Below are 25,781 nucleotides of genomic sequence, written 5' to 3' on the forward strand. Positions count from 1 at the left end.
TTATCTGAGAAGGCAGAAGCAACAGTTGGTTATCAACATGTCAACACAAGTCTTTTGTCGTTTCTCTCTTGCTCAGCTTACCTGTAAAAACACAGAGCTCAAAAACAAGTGGAGAGGAGCAGAATGTTTATCTGACAAAAAAAAAAGAAGTTTTAGTTTCACTTTCTTTCTTGATTTAAACAGAATACTCTTAACTAAGAGAGGCTCAACTACATCAGAGGAGCAAAAATGAAGAGGGGATGGGTAGTAGGGGGGGATGGAGGGAGGCTGTTGCCATGGTAACCAAAGCCGCGGCAGTCATCTTCACCAGTCTTCTTCTGCATCGTGCTTGCGTGACCGCGTGTGTGGGCGTGGGTGCGTGTGTGTGTGTGTTTTTGCCCTCCTCTTTCCAGACAGGAGGTGAGGACATCCCCCTCTAACACTGCCAACAGAGAGAGAGAGAAGAGAGTAGAGGAGAAGAGAGGAGAGACCGAGAGAGCGACACCCCATAATGCACTGCACGCTGCAGGGCTCAAGTCGTGCAGATTCATCAGTTCCTGTTTGAGGGGTTGTGTGTGTGTGTGTGTGCGTGTGTGCGAGCGTGTGCGCACGCATATGGCCGGAGCGAGCGCAGGAGAAAACACAAACACGCGCACAGAGTAAGAGAGAGAGCGAGAGAGAACCAAGCAGGTAAGGAGAAACTGAGCTGCAGACGGCTGCCGATTATGCGAGATCATTCCTTTTGGTGTGTGTGTGTGTGTGTGTGTGTGCGTGTGTGTGTGGGTGCGTGTGCGTGTTACTGCCCAGTGAGAGGAGGAGAGCAGAGAGTGGCTCTCCGCAGCTCCACACATTTATTAATGTTTGACACATTATGATTCCGACAACTTCCTTGCCTGTTGCTCCAGACGGTTTCCGTTCTGCCTCGCTGAAAAGCAATAATCCTGGGAAGAAGGGCCAATCGAAATATTTGGCATGAATTTCATATTTCAGGGTTTTTCCTTCTTGTGTCACTTCATCTCTTTTAAAGGTTTTTTTTTTTCTTTACTAGTGGAAATCCTGTTTAACTGTATTCAGATTTGAACGTGCTATGCAGGTTTTGCGTGAACATTAGATATAAGGCCAGTTCAGGTCACAGAATAACGTTTGGGAAAAGAGTGAATTCTGTGTCAAAGGGGAACAGTGTTTACATAGTAGATGGTGAAAAGAAATAATTATCTGAGAAACTGAAATGTATGGCTTTTAACAGTTAAGCACGTCTGATTCAATGACACGTTTTAAAGTTTTACTTTCATGTCAGAAATCATAAGGAGTCGCTTAGATCAGGTTACAGAAGCAGCATTAAATCGTCTGATAAAATACACACTTTCTCTATTTTTCCTTTTTTTTTTTCTTTTTTTTTTTTGGAGGCTTAGATATCAAGCCAGCGTGAGCTAATCAGTAAAACCGCGCCATTTCTTTTATGGGTCATTTTGTGGTTTTAACTGCCACAGAGGCTCGTGACCGTATCAGTTGCACCAGAAACACAGACGGGCTGGGAAGTGCGATTGCAGCAGCTTAGGGGAGGGTACACTTGACTTTTATTACTCTGGGACACAAATGAGAAAATTTCTGGTCTCCTCCCCTGTGGGACGGTGTCATAAAAAATGTGCTTCTGCACTGTAATGAGGAGACTCAGCAGAAAATTAAAAGTGGGATTAGTCGGAAATTAAACCAATGATTCCTAAATTACAGATTTACTCCAGTTAAACATTCGCTTAAAAGTGACACGCCTGCAAGTATTCTGAGTTTGCTCAGATTTTTTTATTTTTTACTAGACTTGCATTCGGTGTGTTTCATATAGAAGCTTTGAGATATTTATTTTCACCTTGGATGTTTCAGCAGATTGAGTCATGCTGACATGGGAAGCACTTTAGTAGACAAAAACCCTTTGTGTCTAGAAATTATTTTTTTTTAGAAACCATTCCTTGTTCAGATCAGCCAAACAAAAAAACACACATCTTAGCATGGATATATTGGATATTAAATTAAAATTGATTTCACAGTTTCCATATTGGCACACTATGAACAATTTGCTGACGTTTTATAAATTTTCTTTGGATTTTTTTCAACTCTGCCGCCATGCACTTATGAGGTAAAGTAAACATGCGCTTTTGTTCGGTCTTGTTTGCCAAAGATTTAATTTTAACACATCAGTTTTTGCGCCGACTGTAGATATGGGTACAATTTAGTGAATGGTTTTCATCTTGTTGACATTTCCTGACTGAGTAACAAATTTAGCTAGCATTTAGATGTTAGCTAAAAGGTATGTTCTTTTGTCTTTCCTATGTTGAAAACGTGGTGTTCAGAAGGAGCAGCCTGGACCGTCCGTCCATCTGTCGGTCGTCAAATGAGGGTTCGTGTCATTGGGCGAATGTCAGGGTCTTCCCAGGACAGATCGCCGGTTCATTTCAAAGACAGATTTTTCTTTTTCAAAGGAGCTGTTCTGTTCACCATAAAGTTTGGATTTTTCTAGAATGATCCCCATTTGTTACGCTGCTGCAAACAGTGATAACAATTGTATATCACAAACCTCTTTACACATACAGGTTACCAAAGACGGCGAAGGAAGCCATTTATGTTTCTGAACAAAACATTGTTAGAAAACACAAGTTAGCTTATCTGCTGATAAAAGTTAAGGAAATGCAAATTGAACATGATCTTGACAGTCCAGCACTCCTCCGGTAAACAATATTCATGCCAATTATTGCTAACTGATAAGTTGTAGTGTTAGATTTAGCATGTTTTTGAATCGTTTTGCTGCTGTGGTTTAGCTTGGGGGTTAGCCTATGGACGGACGCCATGATTCCCCACTACGCTCATGAAGCAAAACTGCAAAATACTTTTGATTTCAGCACACGCTGCAGACACAGGCAGCCTATATGATCATGTGTGTATTATTAGAAACTCAGGAACAGAGCGTTGGCCTGATGCGAATGTTAAAAAGCTGTCAGGATCACACCAGGATTCCCGGTAGGAACTTTCAATGTCATGCGATTTGTAAAACTCCCTCGGTGGAACTTCTTCTGCTCTTTAGTCGAACTCTGGCTTTCCTTAGCGCAGCGGATTGGGGATGATATATGGAACCAGATTTCCTAGCCCTGCCTTTGTGCTTTTTCAACCCCCCCTCACACACACACACACACACACACACACACGCACACACGCATGCCTGTCTTTAATGGTGTGGAACACAGGGGACATATGTTCAAGAGTCCATGTCTTTTGTTTTGCTATGAGCAGAATGAGGGCCACCAACTCGTGTAAATGAGAGAAAGTCCTTGGTTTCTTACACAGACATCAGCGGAGCAGTGAGCGGGAACCTTAGTGTGCATTAAATTATCTGCAATTGCAGCAATTATCTGCAAGTCCAAAACCTTTCACTGTGCCTCGGTGCCTTATTACCATGTCTCTCGCTTTAGACTTAAAAACCTGTCACTGGGAGAGTACTATTATTTAACTACACATTTTAGAGCACAAATAATATCAGTTCACGTAGGCATGACCACAGACAACCATCATTATTTTTTTACACATTACGATCGTTGCATAAAAATTTTGAAAAAAGTGCATCTTCCTGCATTGTTTTAGAGGGGACAAAATGACAAATACAGCCAATCCAAGTGGATATAAAACTGTGGTTGGTGTGTTGCAGTTTTTGTGGAAGGTATTGCTAATTAGCGTAGGTGTAATGAGAATTTGTATTATTAAATCTCAGCAATAATTCTCAGGAGAATGAAGTCTGCAAAGTGTTGCGAAGCACTCTCTAGTTCCTGCCAAAATCATTTTGTCCGATGACGTGAGCGAAAGCTGTTAATGTAAGCCCTTTCTGTGAAGCTCTGTTTTTTGACATTTTAAGATTCATTTCTTTGTGAATGAGGAAAAAAGTTGTTCCTGAGTCAACAAAATGAGACTTTTCTTTGGGCTTGCCAACAGCGCTCCAGTTTACCTTGCAGTATTTTACGCATTGAGGATGTGTACGAAACTGTGACGGACGAGTTAGAAACAAGTTGTAAATATAGTGCTTCCTGCCGGCATGTCCAGTTAAAAATCTAAAAGCGGAGCAGAGATTGAGTTTCTGTCAAACCATATTTTGTTTGTGAAATCACATAATGTGCTTTAGAATTAAACAAAAAGGAAAAACTGTAACTAATTTTGATTCTTCAAAACACACTGTGAGAACTTTACTCTGATTGTTAAATTAAATTTAGGGCTGATAAACTTTTTGAATCACATTGTTCCACAGTTTGAAATCCTTTGAGATGCTAGACTCGAGAAAGTGTCAGAGTGTGACCCAAAGTAACACACCTCTGCCCTTCACCTTCCACCTGTTGCTGCACACTACTAGTCAGCTGGCTGAAAGAAGGCTACTAAACAGTTTTATGTCTTTATAAATCTGGAAACGTCAAATGAAAGGATTCATTTTTAACATACAAAACCCTAAACATGCAAGACGGTTTAGATAGATTTAGTTTACAGAATCAGATTGACTGATGTAAGGTTTACCGACCTTAAATCATTTGATAAATAAATAGTGAATAAGTTGTGTGTTCACTCTGTTTTTATCCTGAGTATAGAGCATTAGCTCTGGCAGATCACAGTGTGCCTTACAAACACCACCAGTCGATCAACAGTAAATTATGACTTATCATAAATATCTGTTATATTCTATTTAGCATGGATTCTACTAGCATATTCTTTTTAAGTTCTAGTCAAAATGGAAACTATTTTACTATCCGGAAATATTTGAAGTCTAAAAGTTGGGTTGCTCTGAATAAATTTAATCACAGATTTCAAGTTTTAACATCTATAGTCCAAGCGAGAGGTCACCCACTCTCAGGGGAGCCCAAGCGGCCGCTCTGTTTGCTTATACTTTGGGCTGGCTCTAAATGTGACTTAGCCACAATTAAAGGTTTAATCTACTTTATTGCATTTGTGTTTTTATATTATACTGTAGCTTTGGCACGGCGCCTTCTCTAATCTGCATGAATCGCTGAGATCTTTATTCCATGGTCACTGACAATAAATTAACTATAATAAATTTTGTAGCTTCTCTCTGAATATTATTGCTATTATTGCTGCTATAGATAAGTGTGTATTTTAGAATTTGTTTTGTTCCTACCAACACTAAAAAACAACAACACACATTTGTGAACCTGTTAAAAGTTCAGCACAATCCTGCTAAGCAGCCGCAGGACCTTTTTAGGGCACAAGACAATGCGGGGCGAAAATCTAAATTTCCACACAAGCGGGGGGCCCACGGTGAGTTGCTCTGGCTCTATGAGCGAGCTGATAAATATTTATAGTAGCCGGAGCTAAACATTAACATGTTGAGCAGCGCAGAGATTCATCATAGGTGCTTTTGAGAGGCGGCTGCAGGCTGCTGTTCAATCAACACCTAACTCTTCCACTCTCTCGCATACAATCTCGTGCACACAAAAGCCAACGCGGTGATAAATCCCAAACAAACCTGATATATTGCAACCGGTGATGTGGCTCTGAATCACTTGGCAGCACCCACATGCAGCTCGTACACACACACACACACTTTGATCAGCTGAAAAAAAAACAAAAAACAAAAAAAAAACGCCGGCATGGTCACAGATGCTCACACACATACACACGCACCTGACGTAGCGTTTGATGGAGTTAGACGCCATGGCAACAGAGCTGTGACTCTTACTGTCCTGTGAGTGGACTGAAGCTGTGAAGGAGGGAGGAAAATACCAGACAGAACCACTACTCAAAGAGTTGCTATTATTCTTTTTTTTTTCTTGCTCTCCATCTGTCTTTTTCTGCAACTCACCGCTTTTTGTTTTCATCAGTTTTGCAACTGCTGTCTGAATGGTGTTTTTTTTTTTTTTTTTTTTTTTTTTTTGTCTCTGTGAGTGTGTTAAAGAGAAAGAGGCGGAGGAGAGGTCAGCAGGATTTTTTTTTTTTTAGAGCAGAAACTGAGCCATCATTACAGATAGTTGCGCTGATGCTCACAACCAGGAAGCACTCTGCAGGGATCTCGTTTGTTGACACTTTTATTTCATCTCACCTTCTCTTGCTGCAGTTTCCCGTTTCAGTCACAAAACAAAGACGTTTAAATCCTCTTTAAAAAAAAACAAACAAACAAAAAAGAAAACATACTGCTTGAAGGGTTATTTCATTTTATTCCTGTCAGTCAGGTTTTAAAGGCAGCAGCGCAGACAAGAGCTTGAGAAAAAGTGGGTTTGTAGGTGGACACAGCTTTTCACAGCATCTGCAAAGATTCACAGATGGGCAGGGAGGCAACGAGGCGAGGAAACAATCAGGCACGTGCAGAGAGGGGGGTGCAAAGGGGGCTGAGCCCCTGCCTCTTTTATCCTTAATGAATTTTTTTTATTATTATTATTTTTAATCTGTATGTCAGGAGGCCTGCTTGTCCCTCCAGCAATAATATTTAGCGAAATATAATAATTTAGTAAAAATAAACTAGTCTGGCTGCCCTCAGTCTAATAATGACTCTCAGTTTCTGCCTCCATGTTGTTCAGACATCGGGTCCATGGTGAGGAGGAGGGGAGCGGGTCTGTGTCCTCTAACTATCAAATTATGAGCAAGAATATTTTTTCATACACTGGTTTGTGAATAAAAATGTAGGTCTGATGTTGACGTTAGAAAAACTGTTTCTATTTATATTTTCAGAATCGTCCTTGCAATAGCAGGACAAAACCCGCCTGGTACCACCAGCTGACTGTTCGCTCTGCTTCTCCCTAACGTCACTACCAGGCAGCTTTAAGCCGCTGCTGACGGGATCTGGGCTGGAGGTTCGCGGCTGTAGATAGAAGTTATTGCAGAACCTCAAGTGTTAGAGGAAGAATCTGCCCATTTAGAGTTCACAAAATAAACATCAGAGAAAATACTGGAGCAATAATTAGAACCGCAGCAAAAAGCCAAACATGCCACAATGAAATGAATCAAAATGTCTCCAAAGCATCGGGGGACTGACAGGGGCCACCGGGGGATTCCAGGTGGATTCCAGGTGGATTCCAGAGATGCGCATTGCAGTGGCTCTTCATGTAGTGCCGGCCCAAGGTAATATTGGGTCTTTCTTTTATCTGTAAATCAGTCTGCAGCTAAGTTGTTCTAGAGGTTAAATAGATATTATTAGGGCTTAATTAGTAAAATGGCAGCAAATGTGCTTATTTCATAACTTCATAACCTTTGACTTTCTCTCCTCTGGTCTGTTTAACAGCTACAGTCTCAGATCAGCTCAGCCCTCCAGGACTGTCAGCAGCAGAAACAGCAACAGTTTACCTGTTGGGGAAAATATAGACTACATTTGCTTTGCATTGTCCCCACATGATAGCAATGATATAGTAGGGTCCAGTTACATTCTTGATTAATATGGGTTGTTGCTATGTTGTTGTACGGTGTTTTAAGATCTTGTTCAACGTTCCCTTTTTTAACTTTGAGCCCCTGCCCCTCCAAAGGTCTCTGCACGGCCCTGGAAACGATGTAAGTAGGTGAACCGCGTACTGGTCTCCAGGTAGCGTTTTCACGGTCTGACTGTTAGCATTTGTTAACACACGCGCGCACTCAAAACAGTTGCGCGCGCTCCTTTACCGAGTGTGAAATTTTGTGGAACGTGGCTGAAGTTGGACAACAACACTCCGTCCCACTTCTCTCTCTCTCTCTCTCTCTCTCTCTCTCTCTCTCTCCCTCTCTCCTTTTTCATGCGGTCCAAGTGTGAGCTGTGAAAGGTGAACTTGCAGCCTGCCGTGGATAAATTATGTGCGACATGTTTAGCGGGGCCGCCTTATATGGAGACTGGTGTTGCTGAATACAGTAAGGCTCTGCCAAGAGAAGGAGGGAGGGAGGAAAAGAAGAAGGAGGACGAGGAGGAGGAGGAAGGAAGGGAGGCAGGGGAGGGTGAAAGCGAAGGGAAAGAAGAGAAGGAGGAGAGAGGGCAGTAACAGAGGGAGTGAAAGAGCGAGGACTGCCGCGAAGCAAGCATGAGGTTTTCGCTTTCCATTCTCCCCTCAGCAGCAGTCAGATGAGTCCTTGCAGAGAGGCAGTAAGTCTTTACTGTTTACTATGTTTATGTCTGGGGTTATGTGCTTACTTAGAAACAAAGGTCTATGTCAATTATGTTTTGTTTTGTTTTTTTGTTCATCCTGTCCTGTCGTATCTTTTATTCGCGATGCTAAGGGATGCGTCTGAATGAATTAGTTCACAGCCAAAATCTGTTAGTTGGACTTGAGCAGTTTTAACGGGTCAAAGACCTGAGCTGACAAACAATAACTCAGTAAAGGTTCTTTAAAAGAAAAACAACAACACAAAACCAGCAGAGGTTAGCATGAGTTTCTCCAGAAAATACTTTAATTTGTGCGTTTGTTGTAATTTGGATTAAATCCTCATTCATGGAGGAATGAATGAAAAAAAAAAAGAGCACAGTTTCATTCTCACTGCATTACTCCAACCTACCAGCAAGACTTACTCAGGAAATGATTCAAAATCTAGTGTCATTCTGGCCGTCTGCTATACTCTGACATGGCAGCAAGCCCTACAGAGATCAAAATGATAAAAAAATAAATTGTTGCAGATTTGCTCCCAAGGAAGCATAAATCACTCAGTTAAAATGTAAAATAATAATAAAAAAATGATTTGGTGTTTCTCCAATTAGGGAAGTAAAGTTATAAAATGATAAAGCTCCTTTTTACAGATGATGTACAATCATTACTTTATTGAAAAACAAGAAGAGGATGTGGGGCAAGGACATCATGGCTGTAGAAAAGGTGTATCTTGTTTTGTAAACTGGCCCCTCCCAGATGCTGTTAAGAAGTCATAGCAGAGGGTGTGCTACAAATCTGTTGTTAGACATTATTAGTTGGCCCCTCTGGTAAGAAAAAAAAAAAAGCTAAATTACATTTATCTTTTATTGCAGCTATGTAATCTAACAGCTGAGATTTTTTTTACCTCTTTGCCATTTTGGTTGGTCCTTATTTCAATTATTTTAAAATTCCTAATTATTCCTTGAATTATCTTTATTCAACCAATAAGTTTGTTTCTCTCGAAAGATAAGCAATCAAGTTTAAGTTTTCTCTTTTTCGGACACCTTGTTGAAAACGTACATCCTAGCATTGCAACAACCAAGCCCTTCTTTCATTTACTGACCGATTATTTTAATGTTGGTAACTCGAACCAACATTAATAATCTTTAGTTTTCACCAAAAATTCTTCATCAGGTTCAAGTCAGAACTCTGGCTTGACCGCTGCAAAACAATAAGATTGCTTCCAGTGAGAAACAAAAACATGTTGGATGTTTACCACTGGCTATTTTTCCCCTTAATGGATGAATTTACTCAAATCAAAAGTTGATTTTAATGATGGCACTTGAGAAAATGCGATAGATAGAGAGATAGATAGATAGAGAGAGAGAGAGAGGGCGCTGTTTTTCCAAATATTTAAAGGTGATATTGATCAAAATGTAAGAAGATGTGAACTCGCTAATTCTTGAAGAAGAGAGAGTTGATCTAAACAAAGAATGTATTTGACTTCCAGTTTCTATTCTTTGGGGAAAATAAACAGTCTATTTATCTAACCTTTAAGACTTCCTAATATCCGCTGATATTTTCAGTCACTTTTACCACCATGCTGTTGCCTGTGATGTTTCAGGTTTTTTTTTTTTGCTTTCATTTGAACTGAAACAAAGGCCTGGTTCATCTTATTTACTAAATGCTGTTTACCAGTTGCTAAGCTTGGTTTTGAAACTCGAACAGTCTGGATCAACAGGCTGGCGAGGTAAAAGCCTCATTGCTTAGAGCCACAGATTCTTATGTTGTGAGGGAAGAACTTCTAAGTGTGCAGCTCCAATGTTACAGAAATCAAACACTGAATCTGAAAACTGTACTTTCATTTGTATAAGAAGAAATCATGAAGATGTGTGGGTGGTCCACCCACTAATATGCATGTCGCTGGAAGCACAACAAGTCTTCTTTCTGTCCAAATAATCTTTGCAACATTTATTTGTGCGGTTCCACGTTGTGCTTTTCAAATCGATGCATTACACTCTGCTTTTCATCTGTGCCATGTCCGTTGTTATTGCGTACGCGTCCTTCTCAGCCTCTGATCTCAACACCTCTCTTTCTGTTTCACAGTTTTGCATTCTCACAAATCCTCGCCTTTGTTGTTCTCTCTTTCTCTCTCTGTAGCTTTCTGTCTGATTCTTTGTCTTAGGGCTTCATTACGGTTCATTCAGCGTCTCTCTGTCTCTCTCTCTGTCTGGCCAAAAAAAGAAAATTCTTCTCTGCAGATCAGGGTACAGAGAGCCACAAGGTCATTAGAGTATAGGGTAGCAAGAGCAAAGAGACACTGAGCGTGTTTTCACGCCTGATGGTGTGGTGGACTCGGTTCAACTGGGGACCAAAATTGAAAGATTTGCTACATTTTCAGCTAGTGCGACTCACTTTCACTGCTGCACTGTGTAAAATGAACCAAACCCTTTGAAAAACCTGTTGCCTGTCGCCTGCGGTGGCGCTGCACCACGACCCGCTGAAGGAAACGACATGAAAACATCTGAAGAAGACACTGAGCAGACAACTTTGCCACATTCTCTTGAGCTGTCCTGTTATCTACTGATGTCTTGGAAGAGTAGTTAGTTTGGCACAGATAGTTTCCCACATGTCTGTGTTTCGTCTGACTTTGTTTTAGAAGACCTTACTAATACTGTAAATAGCTAACTTTTCAACAACATCCATTCTAAAAAGAGACCTGCTAGCGGCGAGATACGACACATTTTTGCAAATTCAAAAAAAAACAAAAACATTTTTGAGGTTGTGACCAATGAAAAATGCGTCAAGTAAAAAATTGGACAATTCAAGTGATCAGCCATGTTCTCTGTGCATCCGAACATGCATTTTCTCAGTAAATTCGCTATAATTTCTTTTATTCCTCCTTCTAGGTTCCTTTTTTTTACATGTCGTATTGAAGTAAAACAACACAAATTCCCTGCTGTTTCTAGCATTTGCTTGGTGTGACGGAAACTAGTTCACATGTGCCATTAAATGAGCACATTTTGGAGCCTTCATTTAAGTTCTTCAGTTGTCAAAGATAGAGAAAACAGGGAGGATTCATTGACCAAGGTCACATTAGGAGAATGTCCCTGAAAGTAGGAGTTCCATATGGCGCTTTAAAGCAGCAGATTGACAGCCACTCACACCGCCGATGGGTTTTGGGGGTCCCGCAAGGCCATTCACTGAGTGGCAAAAATCACGAGGAGTTTGTCAGTGGCATATGATTGCCGTTTTCCCTGCAGTCTGCAAAGCTGTCACTGGACTAATGCACACCAGTGGAAGATGTAATCTGTAGTAAATACAGTTGGCTCCATGGAGGAGTCCTCTGCGATTTCCACAGATTAAGGTGTCAAACTGAATCACTGGTCATAGACGACTGAAGAGTACAGATTATCCCCCCGTTGTGCCCGATGCCTTTTCTGATGATGAGAAAAGAGATTTTGTGCCGCTCCGTTCGTGTGTGTGTGTATGAGAGAGAGAAAGAGGGATTTTGGAAAGCTGGAGATGTTTTCTTTCACGGAACATCCACTTCTTTGGTATTTCCTGATTGGATCTAAAATTCCAGACTTCAGAATGTGCAAAATTCCCACCGTTTAAAAAAAAAGATCTACAATATATTCTATATTATATTTATTGATCTTAATGGCTAAAAGTATTTCAGCCGTTTGGCATCTTTCAGCAAGCCTCTTGCTTTTAGTGATCCATACCCTGCCAGAGATTTTCATTGCCTCGATCGCTTATGAAATATTTCTATCTTGATTTATGTTCCCTCTCTCTCTGAAACCTCTCCGTTTCCCTCTTGTCTGTTTGGGCTCCTATCTCATTATTCACCAAATATCTCTTCTTTGTTTCTTTTTTTCACAGGCCATGCTGCTTGTGCCTTCGCACCAGTCTACCTGTCCGTCCATCTGCCTGTCACTGTCTGCCTTCTCGTTGTTTACACAACTACCTTATTCATGGCTACACGTCTGTCCAGGTTGACATGTGCTTTAGTGTCAGAGTAGGAGTGACAAAACTAACCTTAAAAGGGCTTTCTGCATGCTTCTATGCAGAAGAGAATGTGTGTGTGTGTGTGTGTATGAGTTGCTGTTTGCAATTTTTCATGAGTAATAACAGCCTATGTGCTTGAAATGCCACATGCCGATGTGGTGAAATCAAACTAGAAGGATTTTTTCTTTTTTTTTTCTTAAGTGGGCGGTTTTTTTGTCTCTCTCCCTGTTGCCTGCAATGTTTCTATATCCCCTGGACATCTATCACTCACTGTCTTTTCTCGAGAGACTGCCTGTCTGTCCATCGATCTGTCTTTCAGCTCCTGTGAATCCTCCTCTTCTTTTAGCTGTTTTCCAATCTTTTTCAATCTTCCCACCCACACTCTTTTTTTTTTAAAACACTCACAAATATTCGCGCACACACACGCATGCGCGTACACGCACGAACACCTCAGCCATTGCTATTCCTGTGAGGAGCAGACTCGTCTAGCCCTGGCTTGGTTTATGTCCATGAACTCAGTGACACCCTCCGCTGGCCCTGCATTACACCACAGTGGCATCACAAGCCACACTGCAGAATATAGACCCTACACAACAATATCCATATATGCACCGCACACAAATCATTTCACTACCTTTTCTGCACCGCACACACCAAGCAGCATATTCGTGTGTTTTTGCGTCTCTTGTCTAACTCGCAAGTAAATGCTCCTTCTTTCTGTTTCACCGTGCACGCAGGGCTCTTTAAGCAGTTGCGTTGATATCACGGTGCAGACAACAGATTGCGCACGTGCCACTTGGCTGCACTTGTCGTCTGTCCTCCCCTCTGTTTGTCTTATCGCCGAAGGAGCGAGGCATAGATTGAGTTTGTTTATGTGTGCGTTTGTGTGAGAGCGAGAGAAAGATATGCGTCGAGAGAGCACACGAGAAATGGCGGGGCACTTGTGCACATGCTACTCACATGGTTGGGTCTTGAACAGCAACACCCTGGTTTCTTTCATGCATGCTTTTTGGTGTGTTTCTTCTGAAATTGATGCAGATCTGACAGTTTGTTCAATCAATATGTCTTCGTGGCATTCTTTAGTGAGAAAGAGGAAGTAAAATAAAGAACTTCAAGAAGATTGTTACAAAAAATACCCTAACATGTCAGTACCACGTTTTAAAGACGTTGAACAGATATGTTCTGCGTTCTTACTTGCTTGTGAGGTGATTGATTGGTAGAAGAAAGGTAATGTATCCATGCTCTGCGGTGTTGCTCATAAATCCTTCTAAAGTCTAAAGTATTTTTTCAGAATCATGGCCCTTTGTCAAATTTTAATTGGAAATGTATAGAGGAGATGATTTTGTCCTCTGTCTAAGCAAGGAGAAAATGTGTTCAGAAAGAGAAAGGAGGAAGGCCGTTCTCATAAAGATGTCTAGTGTTTGTGATTAACTTAACCCATTTCAAAAGGGCCAACCGAGCAAGGCTTTAAAAATTTTTTTTTCTATAACTGAATACAATTCAGCAAATAAGAATAACGACTGGCTAACCTGGATTATTCAAAATAATATATATATATGCTTGTCCAAAAGGAGGAATTGCTGCAAATTCAAGTTAATGTAATCAGCTGGGCTTTCTCGCACAAATAACTTTTCAGCAATTTGGATTTTCAACTAAATTTGACTTTGACTATGCCTGAGATCGAAGTGGATTTTATGCATTTAAATTTGAAACTATATGGTATACATTAGACAAAATTTATTCACGTCGCATTATAATCCATTGATATTGCCATCCTTTGTTGGAGTTGTTACAAATGGCTAACGGCCGTGAAAACAAACAATGTTCATCTGACCAGTTTGTTATACACTGACCTGTTTAATAACCATCCAGCTCATGCAGATATGTAGGAAAACTATTACCAATAAATTCCCAAAGTTTTACTTCAAGAAGTCCAAATCATCCCTTTCATGCCAAATGAAAAGTAATTTAAGACAAATGTTTTAAATAGCTGTTTGGGTCCAGGATGATGGAGCAGAATATCTCAACAAATTTAAGGAAGTCTCCAACTAATTGACATTTTTATTAGTTTTGCATCTTTTAATGGTGGAACATGATTATCACGCTAACTTTGGTGGATATCTGTAACCAACTATTTATTTATTTGCACAGTTTGGAAAATCTGAGGTCATTATGTGATCTTTTTTTACAAAATTTTAAAATAACACATTTCAGCATTGCACCTTAACCTCAACAACTGCATCTCACACTGCTGCTGCAACATCTAAGCTTGTTGCTCTAGACTCAGCAAAGGCTGCATCGATGGCTCAGCGTCGTTTAAAGAAAGCGTCTTTCTGCCGTCCTGACCATATGGCCATGACATGAGGCTGGAGCTGACACCATTAACCGCTTTGTCCTTGCTTTGAGCGCCGTTGACTCCGTTGCTGTGGCGATGATGACCTTGCAGCACTTTACGGTGATACTGCAGCATAAGGTGCTGCGTGAACAAGAAACGGTTTAGAGACAGCGTGAAGGAGAGGTAGAGGGAAGGGCGAGGCGTATAGGTAAATAAAATGAGGATGAGTACTTTTAAAAGAGGGTTTACGTTCACAGACTTGTTTATGTCACACGATACGACTAGTGCAGCCGGGAGACGTTGAAACAATTTTTGATGGGAGGAAATAGCTGAATAGAGAAAAAAAACTAAAACAGAAAAAAAAAAAACAGAAGACGAAAAGGGGGAAATCAAAAGAGATAAACTGTGATAAGAAGTGTCAAGATGGTAGAACAGAAGCAGCAGCAGTCCATTGAAATAAGGAATCAACTTTTCTCCTTACTGCTTTCCACTCTTATTTCTGGTGGTTTGTGCCCAAGGGCGGAACTAGAGCAAAGATTGTTACAATCCACCCAAATGGGGAAAGAAATAAAACAATATCTATAAGGGATGCAGAGAAAAGGAAATGGAACATGTAGCGACATTTATATGTGTGTTTTTATTATCCGTGGATTAGAAGGGGCCATGTTTTCTACCTACGTCTCTCAACCTGAGACCAGCCCCTGTCTCTCACAAGTAATTCCTCTGGTTTGTGTCCCATCACTCTCAGTCTGATAGTTCTACCTCTCTCTTAGGCTCCACTCCCCTATCTAAGTTTTCCTCAATGTTTCTCCCCAGGGTCAGCTCAGGTCGTTTATAGACGATATCCTCGTCAGCTGGCGATGCAATGTAATACGAAGCGTCCATCTGCTGCAGTCAGCGTCCTTTAGCCTCTCATTTTGCTGAAGACGCTTCCCTTGTACCATATTTACTTTCTCGTTTTCATTTTTTGTTTTCCTCCTCCTTTTTTCAAAAAGTCCACCTCCCAAACTCTGACACTGTGAGCCATTGTTGGTCAGTCAATCCTAGATAGCACTTTGTGCATCCGTTTTGTTTTCGAGAAGAAAACAAAAAAAGAAATAACCAGCAATCCAACAGCATGAGCAAAGGTTTTAAAGTAGGCAATAATTCAGCTACATGCTGTTGTCATCTTGTTACAGATATCTTTAACACAATGTGTCTGCATAGAGGTTAAAGGGCATCTAAGCCAATCAGAATCAAGCAGTGCAATCAGCCCCCCCAAAAAAGATGTCTGACAAGCAATAATTTACAACATTCTGTGGCTGTTGCAAATGAATATTTTAGTAATCGAGTAATCTATGGATTATCCTTACGATTAATCGAGTAATCAGATAAAAAATTGATAAAATAATATATTGGTAAATCTGGGGTAACAGCAGTGTTAATATCGGATATCAATATCAGTCCAATTTTTCACATTTGAGCTTCCCTTACAAAAACTTTTATGTAGTTTAGAAAATTAACCTGTAGCAATCATAGCTCACTTTCTGAGTTAACCTGAAGACAAGTTATACAAAAATCTGAAATTTTATTCAATTTAATAATAAAGAGGCAGGCTCACAAATACGCTTATAAAACATGTATATACTTCAACTTTTAGTTTATGTTTTCGTCTTCAGTCAGTTTAATGGATGAACTTGAAAACTGGACGTTGTCATGGTAACACTTTGTATTCGTCAACAACTCAGGCGGAAGTCAGAGCTCCGCGCAACGCAAATAATGTCCCGACCAGAACACGGTGCGCTAAATAATAAAACATAAATTAACAAAGCTTCGAGGCAGGTAAATTTCCCTCGAGGAATTTTAATGTTCGAGGGTCTCGAATCATTCGAGGAATCGTTTCAGCCCTACACCCTTCTATATGATGTATGCACAAATAAACGCATAAAATCACAAGCAATTTTTGAGGCATGAGCAATAAAGCATAGAGATGCAGTGCACACATATATGTGTCACGTAACATAAAATAAAAGCGGTGCAAGCTGAGCATCACTGACCAGACATTCACGTTCTGCAGATGCTCTGTCGTCACTGGTGAAAATTCAATTATTCTCTCGTGGTTCGATGTTCTTTCTTGTGTTGACGTGTGTAATTTTTATTCTTATTTTAGATGTACCAACATGTGGCAAGATAAGAAAAAAATAATGTGACAGGAAATGTCTGGAATATCATATTTCCAACCCTTTTGATTGCCACACACCAATTCCCAGGACATTTAAACAAATGATAGTTGACGCAGTGACTCTTGGGGAATCTTTTGTTTTAAATCAAACAAAAGATTCTCATTCGCCGTCATGCCTGTGTTACACTGTGTCAAAGATCATCAGACTTTCTTAACCTCTTTCCGAAGCCTTTCTTGTTTTCCTGTTAGGGTTTTTTTTTGTTTTGTTTTTTTGTTGTTTTTTTTTTCTCCAAAGGGAGTTATTCAAGGTGAATAGGCTCTTCAGATCTCTGGCTTCTGTTTGCTACACTTTCAACTCATTCTTCCTTTGCACATTGCTCTCATATGCATGAAGAGTCAAATGTGGCTTCAGTTAACTGTGGAATTCCACATGATTGGTGCCAAACTGTGCACATTAATTTCAGGATTTGCTGCTACCTCAAGCAAAAACCAGAGAAAGCGTGGCTTTAATGCAAAAACTTAAGTCCTTGAGGATTCCTGATTATTGTAACTTTGGTTTTATTTTTTTGTTAGTCACTGTTCATCTAATTATTTGAAATCACTCGTTTAAACTTAATTTTCATAGAACTGTGTTATTTGTTGTTTTTATCATTTCATATTAAATTGTCACTGGATACTAACACATGCAGTGTTACTGGTCCATTAAATGGCTGCTAGCCTTTTTGTGCTTTGTATTTTTGCTCAAGAGGTTTTCTAGCTGAGCAAACCCAAACATTTATCCCATAATTGTGTCTGACGTTCATTTAATTACAATGCTGTTTTCTTGGCCAGACAATGTGAATTAATTTAAAAATAGAGCAGAAAGGATGCCAATGTGTGGGGTCAGGATGCTGCGGTCCTGAAGTGAAAAGATAAAAATAGAGATGTAGTGTTCACAGTATTCCATCTCAGTTTCAAGGGTCTTAAACTTTCTTAAAGTGAAGCGACAAAATATGTATTTGGAATTTCTTACAAACGTATCCATCTCTCTTAAATCTTTTCATGATTGTTTTTTTTTCACATTATAGCTGCAAACTTAATATATATATATATATATATATATATATATATATCTGAATTTTACGCAACCCACCAACACAGAACTGCATAATTGTTAAGCGGTGGGAAAAGTTTCTTGGTTTTTCAAATTTTGACAAAGAAAAATCAGAAAAGTAGTATATTTAATAATGAAACAATGAAACAATCTTGCACTGCAATTTTAGCTGTAAATCTTTTGAGGTGCCAACTTGGTTTTTGATTCTTGGCACAAAATTTCAATTGGATTTAGATGTGGACTTTGACTAGGCCTTTCTAACAAATAAATGTATTTTAATTCATAGCAACCTTCAGTTTCGCTCTAAGATTGCACTGTGTTCAGCTCAATCTGTCTTCTCAATAACGCTTCACATCCTCCATTTTCCCTGATAGGTTGAGGGTGATTTGCAATGTTAACGTTCCTCCACTCATATGATTTTGTATGTAGTTAATAAAGTGGTCTCATTTGACCAATTCACATGTTTGTTGTATCCACTATGACTTCGGACTGAACTGTGTATGGTTCAGCAAAATTTTCCGTACAACATTTGGTTTCACATTGTATGAATTTCTAACATTTTGAGCAAGCGATAATGATGATTAGCCCCAAGAGTGTTTGCATCTCAGAAAACTGTTTATTAGACAGGCTTGATAAACTTCTGCTGCAATTTATGCCACGTCATCTGCTGTGAGTGTGTGCAAACTGATCCGTGCGCAAAGGTCACGATCAGCAACAGGAAGCACGGAGACAGAATCTGTATCAATGCGTTTACATTTTGCCCTGGCTTGTCTGGCGCAGGGGAAATCACTGGGGAAAAATTAGTAAAACAATGCTTTAAATTCAGAAATTGGTCTTCATCTCTGACAGGCGTGTGTTGTTTGGGTTCGCTGCAGTCAGTCGAGGCTTGTGTTGACAGATGAGCTCAAGATCAGACAACTTTCTTCAACTGAGGGATTACCTGACCCTCTGTGGCACTCTTGGCGTTACACTCTGTTCTAACAATGTGGCACAACTACACTTGTGCCTTGCAAAAGAAAAAATATTCACGCCCCTTAAGCTTTTTCACAGTTTTTTTTTTTTTAGTATTATGTTTATTAGGTATTTTGAAAACTTATACAGAAAGAAAAAAAGACACAAATGTACATAAATTACAGCAGTTATTTGAGAAAAATAACTAATTTATACATAAACTTAAACATAAACATCTTTTTGTAAAGTCTTCATTTAGCAGCAGCAATCTATTTAATCTCCATGAAGCTGTGCGATCCAGTGGTCCTAACAGGAGCATGGTCAGAGAGGGAAATAGTTCCCATCTCTGACTCTTCCACAAAGTGGACCAAATGATTCAACATAAACAAATAATCAATACGTGCCATCGTTGAATGTGGCAACGAGTGAAAAGTGAAGCTTTTTGTGAATGGGGTCGAAATGCCTCCATATGTTTATTAAATCCTGTTCCTCTAGAATATTTTGTACTGCCCTAGAGTTTTAGGCTGGGTGTTTTTCTGTCCACGAGAGGGCATAAAGAGCAATTAAAGTCACATGTCGAAGCTTACCACAACTACTGTTTCAGCTCTCACGGTGGGTTGTTGTCTTAAATAATAGATTTACTTCGACCCAGAGAGGAGACGAAAAACACACGACTATTCTGCAGCGTGCATCAAGTGATCCCCGCTTTTTCACATTTTATCATGTTGTGCAATTCTATTTGGATTTTTGTGAGATAAACTCCAAAACAGCTCTCGACGTGGTGGGGGTGCCTCTGCCTGAAACCACATCACATGTTTCTTTCCACTTGAGTGTGGTACTAGTGTTGATCTGTCACTTCGAATCCCAGTAAATTAAATTTAGGTTTGTGGTTGTATTTTAGTAAATCATAACCAGAATGTTAAAGGGAAACATTTTGCTAGTATTTTACTGGACTCTTCTACATGCTAATGTGCACACTTTAAGGGCAATGGGGCATTTACTGTTGCATATGATCTACATCTCTCCTGAGCTCACCGTTAACCCCACCTTATTACCTCGGCTAGTGGATCTGCAGGTATAATAATATATTTAGCCTCTGGCTCTGGGAAATGACCACATGCATTATTCACAAACGCTAAGATGCTTATTGACGAAGCCTTTATTTATATATTTCCCTCGATGCTGAAGTCATTTTTCACATGTGATATGACTTTGTGCCCATTTTCTATTTTGGAGTAAACCTCATTCATTCCTCCGTGTTGAACAACCACTAATAACACACAGAGGTGGAGCCGAGTTTATTGAATTGGCTGCACTGACGTAGCTGTTTTCAGCACCGCATTGCACAAGAGCTTCTGAGCGTCCAAAGAAAACAGATCTCCTTTGAGCAAAAACAACTAACACCCAAACGCCCCTAGACACAAGGAAAAGTTTGTCTAATGAAATTTGTGAAAACTTTCCAGCTGTTTAAGCCCGTCACTTATTTTGAACGGACTATTTTCTCTTTTGCTCTAGTGCATGAGACTGCTACTGGATATTCTGTGGGCTTCTGCTCTGATCTCACATTTCCTCTCTGCTTAAATGCATGACCTCAGGAAAAGCAATAGCAGGGCTGTGGTGGGAGCCTTGGGTGCATTTTTTAAAACTGTTTCTTTCTGCTTCCCTATTCTACTGCTAAGTTTTGAGTTGACTTTGTCTGATGGCATACAGAAGGGCTGAACTTAACTCTAAATTTAATTCATTTTCTTTGGAAATATGAACAAACTAAGTAAGCCAGCAAGCATTCATCATTAAAAGCAGCACATGTGGGTACTGTATGGTAATATAACTTAACATTACACACACACACACATATATATATATATATATCTGTGCACATCTTGACTGGTTAAGCTGTTCTTGTTTGTAAAATTACCCACTGGAGAAATTTGGATATATTTAGGAGTTTTTGTTGGTCAAAGGTCATGACCTATCCATTTAAGACTGCTGCTGCTTCCAGTCACTTGCATTTGATTAGGTGTTCTTACAAACTGAGTTACTTTGGGTTGGAGTTTAAGTTGCTTGCTTTTTCAGAATCCACTGCTACTTTCTAGATTTAACAAAAGCATGCCCAAAGTATAGCTAATAATGTGAGAATGAAAACTTTGATCATGTATGAACATGTATGTACATTTTTCCACCACTGAAGCTGTTTTTTCTTGGTAACACTTTATTTGAAGGGGTGTGCATGAGACTGACATGACATTAACCCATAAACATGACATGACAGCTGTTGTGAACATGAAGTAGTGTTCATGAATGTTTATGTCTGTTGTCATGAAGGGCCATTCTGTAGATAGTGATATTTTGAATGCAAAGTTGACACTTTTAATGAAAGCTTTAATGAAACTTTGCATTAAAAGTGCAAATATTTACCCAATAATGGAAAGGTGACACTTTTAATGGACATTTAATGCAACTTTCAGTTGTTTTCGTGGGACATGGAGGAATATAACTCTGCTTTTGGCTAACAAAATTACGGTAGTCAAAGTGCTAAGCTTTGTTCTTTTTAGCCTTCATGTAGAGTTGGAACATTGAAAAAGTTTTTTTTTTTTTTTTTTTTTCAAATTCCACTCAGTTTTGCATCACTTACAAAACACAGCATTTTGTTCCATGACATGCGTTCATCTGTCCGACTCATCACTATTCATCTGGTGTTTTGCAGCTGCTGAATGTTTGTGCTTTCCACCAACACCAGAAATCATAAAAACTAAACATTGGCTTTGTCAAAATGTCAAACACAGAGCACTACAAGGTTGATTACTTGCAGGGTTTGCTACACTTATGTCATCTCATCAGAAGTATTTTACACAGAAAGAAAAAAAAAATCAGGCTTTAGTGAAGTCTGATTGGGCTTGTGTGCATTTCCAACTGTGGGACTGTGAAGGACAACAAGACTCGCTTTGGCCTCCTACCCAACATTGGGTCAAAATCTTTGACCCAATGTTCATTTGGAACTAACCAACATCTGCCCTTGCAGCACAAATCCAGCATTTGGGTTAAAGAAATAAAAAGCCAGCTTACTGAGTCCTTTGTAGACTCCGTGCTACTAGCTACATGGCTATTAGCTATGCAAACAAATGAAACAGCTAAAGTGGCCATCTTTTAATCTCAACATAAACAGATTGTGCATATATTTGAATGTAGTATGTTCATTTCTTTGGTGAAGGAACACGTTTTCTCCTCACACACACAAAAAATTAAACAAATGTAATCAGCTAATGTACAGTGTCAATTTTTTAGCAAGGCATTTATAGTGAACCGGGAGAATATGTTACAGGTGTACACTGAAGGTAGTCCGTCTCTGTCTCTTCTTCTCTCCTTCATGGTGACCTCATCCCGTCGAAATGGCTCTCTCCCATTTGGCCTGCAGCCAGCAGCATTGCTGGAGTCGTCAGGCTAGCTGACTGGCCGTTTGCAGTCTCACCAGGGACAGGCTTACTTACAGCTTACTAATCTTTACATTTCATGCTCAATTGCTCTCGGTGTGGTATTGCCATCTATGACTACATTATTAACTATTACAATATTACAGCGGGGTCGCTTTTAGGACTGTCATTAATGCTAATAAGTGAAATCGAGAATTCCTCTCGATTGCATGAATCTTTCAAGTGCATTACGCATAAATTAAAGCTGTACTGTAATGAACTTTGATTCTGAGTCAGAGTTCTAAATATGATTGCCCGCTTCCCACATTTTCTCATATCTCTCTTTTGTTTTTCTTCTTCAGTTTAAAGTTATGAGTAGATTTTTCCCCGAGCCGGCGGCGTCTCCTATTGTGTTCTCAGAGGAAAATGTATAGGAGGATAAATTGACTGAAGTTTTATACGTGATTCTGTCTTGTATGTGTTAACCTCTGACCTGTGCCTCCCTGCAGAGAGAAGTGCCTTCATGTGCTGACCCTCCTGGCTGTCTGGCTCCTCTGAGGCCGTCTGCGCCTTCCCAAGTCCGCTGGAGCCGCTGGGGCCACACCAAAAGCACCAGGGCTGCCATGACTGCCAGCTCCATCCGCTAAGGCCGTCTCTGTGCAAACGACACCTCCTCCCGCCCCGCATCCTGCTCTCTTCACCCTCCATGCCACTCAAGCCTCCTCTGTGAAGGCCCAACTCCCTCTCCCCCGCAGCTCCTCAGCAGACAAATATTGAAGGCAAACAGCTTTTATCGGCTCCTGCTAGCTGAAGAAAATTGTTTCACTGCTGCTGTCTCCGCTGGCTCTCCTCTCCTCCAGCTGCTTTCCCCCCCTCGTCTGCTGGCCCCTGCGTTCTGTCGTCGTGGGCCGATCCTGATCGATACCGCGTTGTGCTGTTCATCTCGTCTGACGGTTCAGCTGACAAGTGAGCAAATTGAGAGAACTGGGGAGGCGTGTGTGCACGCGTAGGCGTTAAGAGAGAGGTTACAAGACAAAGCTGTATGGTCATCGGTGACACAAGCCCTGGTTGACAGGCTCTGAAGGACTCCTGTTTAAGCCACAAACAGACTGCTGGGATGGACCCCAAGTGTTAGGAGAGCCCCCAACAGGCTTCTTTCAGATCACAACCTTGGAGCACAACCTCTGAAGCAGTTTTCTTTTTGTTTGTTTGTTTTGTTTTGGGTTTTTTGTTTTCTGATGTTCTCAACCTATCCCTTCTCATCATTTGCCCCGGTTTTACCAGAGAAAAGCAAACTTGCTGGTCAGCTAGCTCTCCCCAAACGACCCCTTCCTGTTTCAGTTTGAAATGGCGGTGAATGTGACATCGATGCGGGACACGAAGTGGCTGACGCTGGAGGTGTGTCGGGAATTTCAGAGAGGAACGTGTTCGCGGCCGGACAACGAGTGCAAGTTCGCCCACCCTGCCAAGAGCTGTCAAGTGGAAAACGGCAGAGTCATTGCCTGTTTTGACTCACTCAAGGTGAGTGTGACAAACACCTGTGATACTCATTCATCACTCCCGCTGGGTTTCTCATTCTTTGAGCGCTTGCATCATAAATCAGCATTGTCAGAGGTTTAAATACGGCGTCTTGGAAAAGGTACTAATTTAATCGCATTACAATCACCAACAAAGATTTTTATACAATGGATCAACCCAAATCACGTTAACTGTGAGCAAATAGAAAGCAGTAATGAGCAAATGGGTTTTTATTCTTTTTTTATTTGTCTTTTGTATTCAGTTCAGAAATGTTCCAACATACGAATAAGCTTTGGTCTAAGCCACTCCATTGTAGATATGGTTTATGTTTAGAGTTGGTATCCCCCTAGAAAGTGAAGACTCCTCTGAATTCAGATCCACATAGCTTCCCTTGAACGCTGACAAGCTTTGCTGTCAATTTCCAAAGAAACAAGTTCCCACAACATAACGTTGCCACGATGTCTGATTCTGGTTTAATCTGACCGGAGCACCTTCTTCTGCTGATCTCCGTAGCTCGTTTCTTGGCAGCTGCTCTGATTAGTGCTCTTCCTCCCGGCCTGAACAGCAATAGCTTGGTAGGTTTGCAGTTATGTCATGATTGACGCTTTCCATTTTCAAACAGTGCTCTGCCAGACGTCCAAATCTCTGGATATTGTTTTATAACCTAACCCTGAATTAGATTTCTCTGAAATTGCACTGGCACTCTGTCAGCCTTGTCTCTTGGTCATAATGATGGTGTTTGCTTACTGATATTCCACAACAAACCTTCAAAACAAAAAACGCTTGTTGAATTGAATCAGTCGTACGCTGGTGGACACACTAGGAATTAATTATTTTGAAGCCATTTTGTAGGTTTTGTATGGGTTGTGTGAGCAAAAGGGGCTGAATACAAAGGCACAAAATGTTTTTTTACAGTTTTGAAAAACGTATAACTTCATCGTTCCACTTCACAGTTACATCACTTTCTGTTGGTTTACTACAAAAAGTCCCAATTGAGGTTTGCGGTTGGAATGTGACAAAACTCAGGGACGTTGCAGAGGTATTGCACCGCATGCGACAATTTACAGTGAGAAGCGTAGCTTTAAATCTTTTCCTGCTGGAAAACAGTCGTTGTTCTGAAGGAAATAGCAGCGACAAAGTTTGACCTTGGCAAAGGAACCAATGCGATCAAGTGTAACTACTTTTAGGTGTGTGGTTTTCTGAAACAGTGCGCCAAGATGAGGCTGTAATCACACTAACATCTGTGAATGAGACTCAGACTTTCCTCGGGAGGCACACAAACTCAAACACAGCGTCGGACTGCTGGTTGGCACGTCGCAAAGGGTTCTGTGCGACCGTCACGTCAAGCGAGCAGAACCAGAAGTAGGACAGCGTAATGTGTACTTCGCGTTTCTATGGGACTGTACGTCTGGCTGTGTTATTTTGAGGTCATGCTGCATGGTGGGGTGTTCTCAGAAGGCTCTGTAATTTGCCGTCTATTTTTTGCCCTGGCACTCAGACAACACACTCCCACCGTGTCGCTCCTCTCGCAGACGGGGGAAGAAGGGAGTGAGGGAAATAGAAAGAAGAAGAAAAAAATCAAACGGCATTAAAGATGGAGGGAGGTGGGGGAAAACAGAGTGGACCGAGCCGAGTAGTTAAAGAAAAAAGAAATTACATTAAGGGATTTGACAAGACATGCAGTGAAGTGAGCCAATTGCACATCTGATTATGATGTTTATGGACTTTATAGGCTGCGGATGTTTGAGTTCATAATAACTCATGGTGAGATTGAATTTTATACTGGCTTCCATTTATGTGGCTGCATATGTCACTCCTGCAATCTTATTAAAAGTCTGTTTATATGCTGTTAAATTGTTATACAGTGGCGTATTGGCAGATGCTGAGTCTCTACAAAATGTACAACCCCTTCCTCCAAATGTGTTTATTACATTTTCCGTTGTTTTAAGCTTTTGATTGATCTGATTATCAGTGTGGAAAACTTTCGAAGCTTTTGTGATGCATCCCTTACAAACAGTAACACACACACACGTCTGTCTTAATTGCTGCTCTCACATGTTCTTGTGCTTTCCATTTTGAAGGTCCGATCAAATTAAAAAATAAAAGATCATTAAAACTTTTGAAAGATGGCTGTCGGTTTGGTAAAAGTGTCAAATTAAATTAAGGTAGTTTTTTCTTTTGTTCCCATTTTTTTTTCTTCAGAGTTTTTGCGGCGCTAGTGGCTCGCATTTTTGCAACAGTAGGCAGACAGTGAGGAGGGCGAGGAGAGGGG

General features: G+C 40.5%; 1 protein-coding gene across 10 annotated transcripts in view; it reads left to right on the forward strand.

Moving 5' to 3' along the window:
* The first annotated feature begins 439 nt into the window (after window positions 1–439).
* The window catches only part of LOC122832462 (muscleblind-like protein 1), a 78,213-nt gene continuing 52,871 nt past the window's right edge, over window positions 440–25,781 (forward strand). For 7 of the 10 annotated variants that reach the window (XM_044119257.1, XM_044119259.1, XM_044119267.1 and 4 more), the window contains exons 1-2: window positions 440–669; window positions 22,501–23,512. In XM_044119257.1, the coding sequence (XP_043975192.1) occupies window positions 23,339–23,512 (174 nt within the window). In that variant the 5' untranslated portion in view covers window positions 440–669; window positions 22,501–23,338. Of the gene's footprint in view, window positions 670–7,750; window positions 8,057–22,500; window positions 23,513–25,781 lie in introns of those variants that run through there. The other 3 variants (XM_044119258.1, XM_044119263.1, XM_044119261.1) reach the window with 2 other exon arrangements.

Source organism: Gambusia affinis, linkage group LG06 (assembly GCF_019740435.1).
Source record: "Gambusia affinis linkage group LG06, SWU_Gaff_1.0, whole genome shotgun sequence".
In the NCBI taxonomy this organism is placed as follows: Eukaryota; Metazoa; Chordata; class Actinopteri; order Cyprinodontiformes; family Poeciliidae; genus Gambusia; species Gambusia affinis.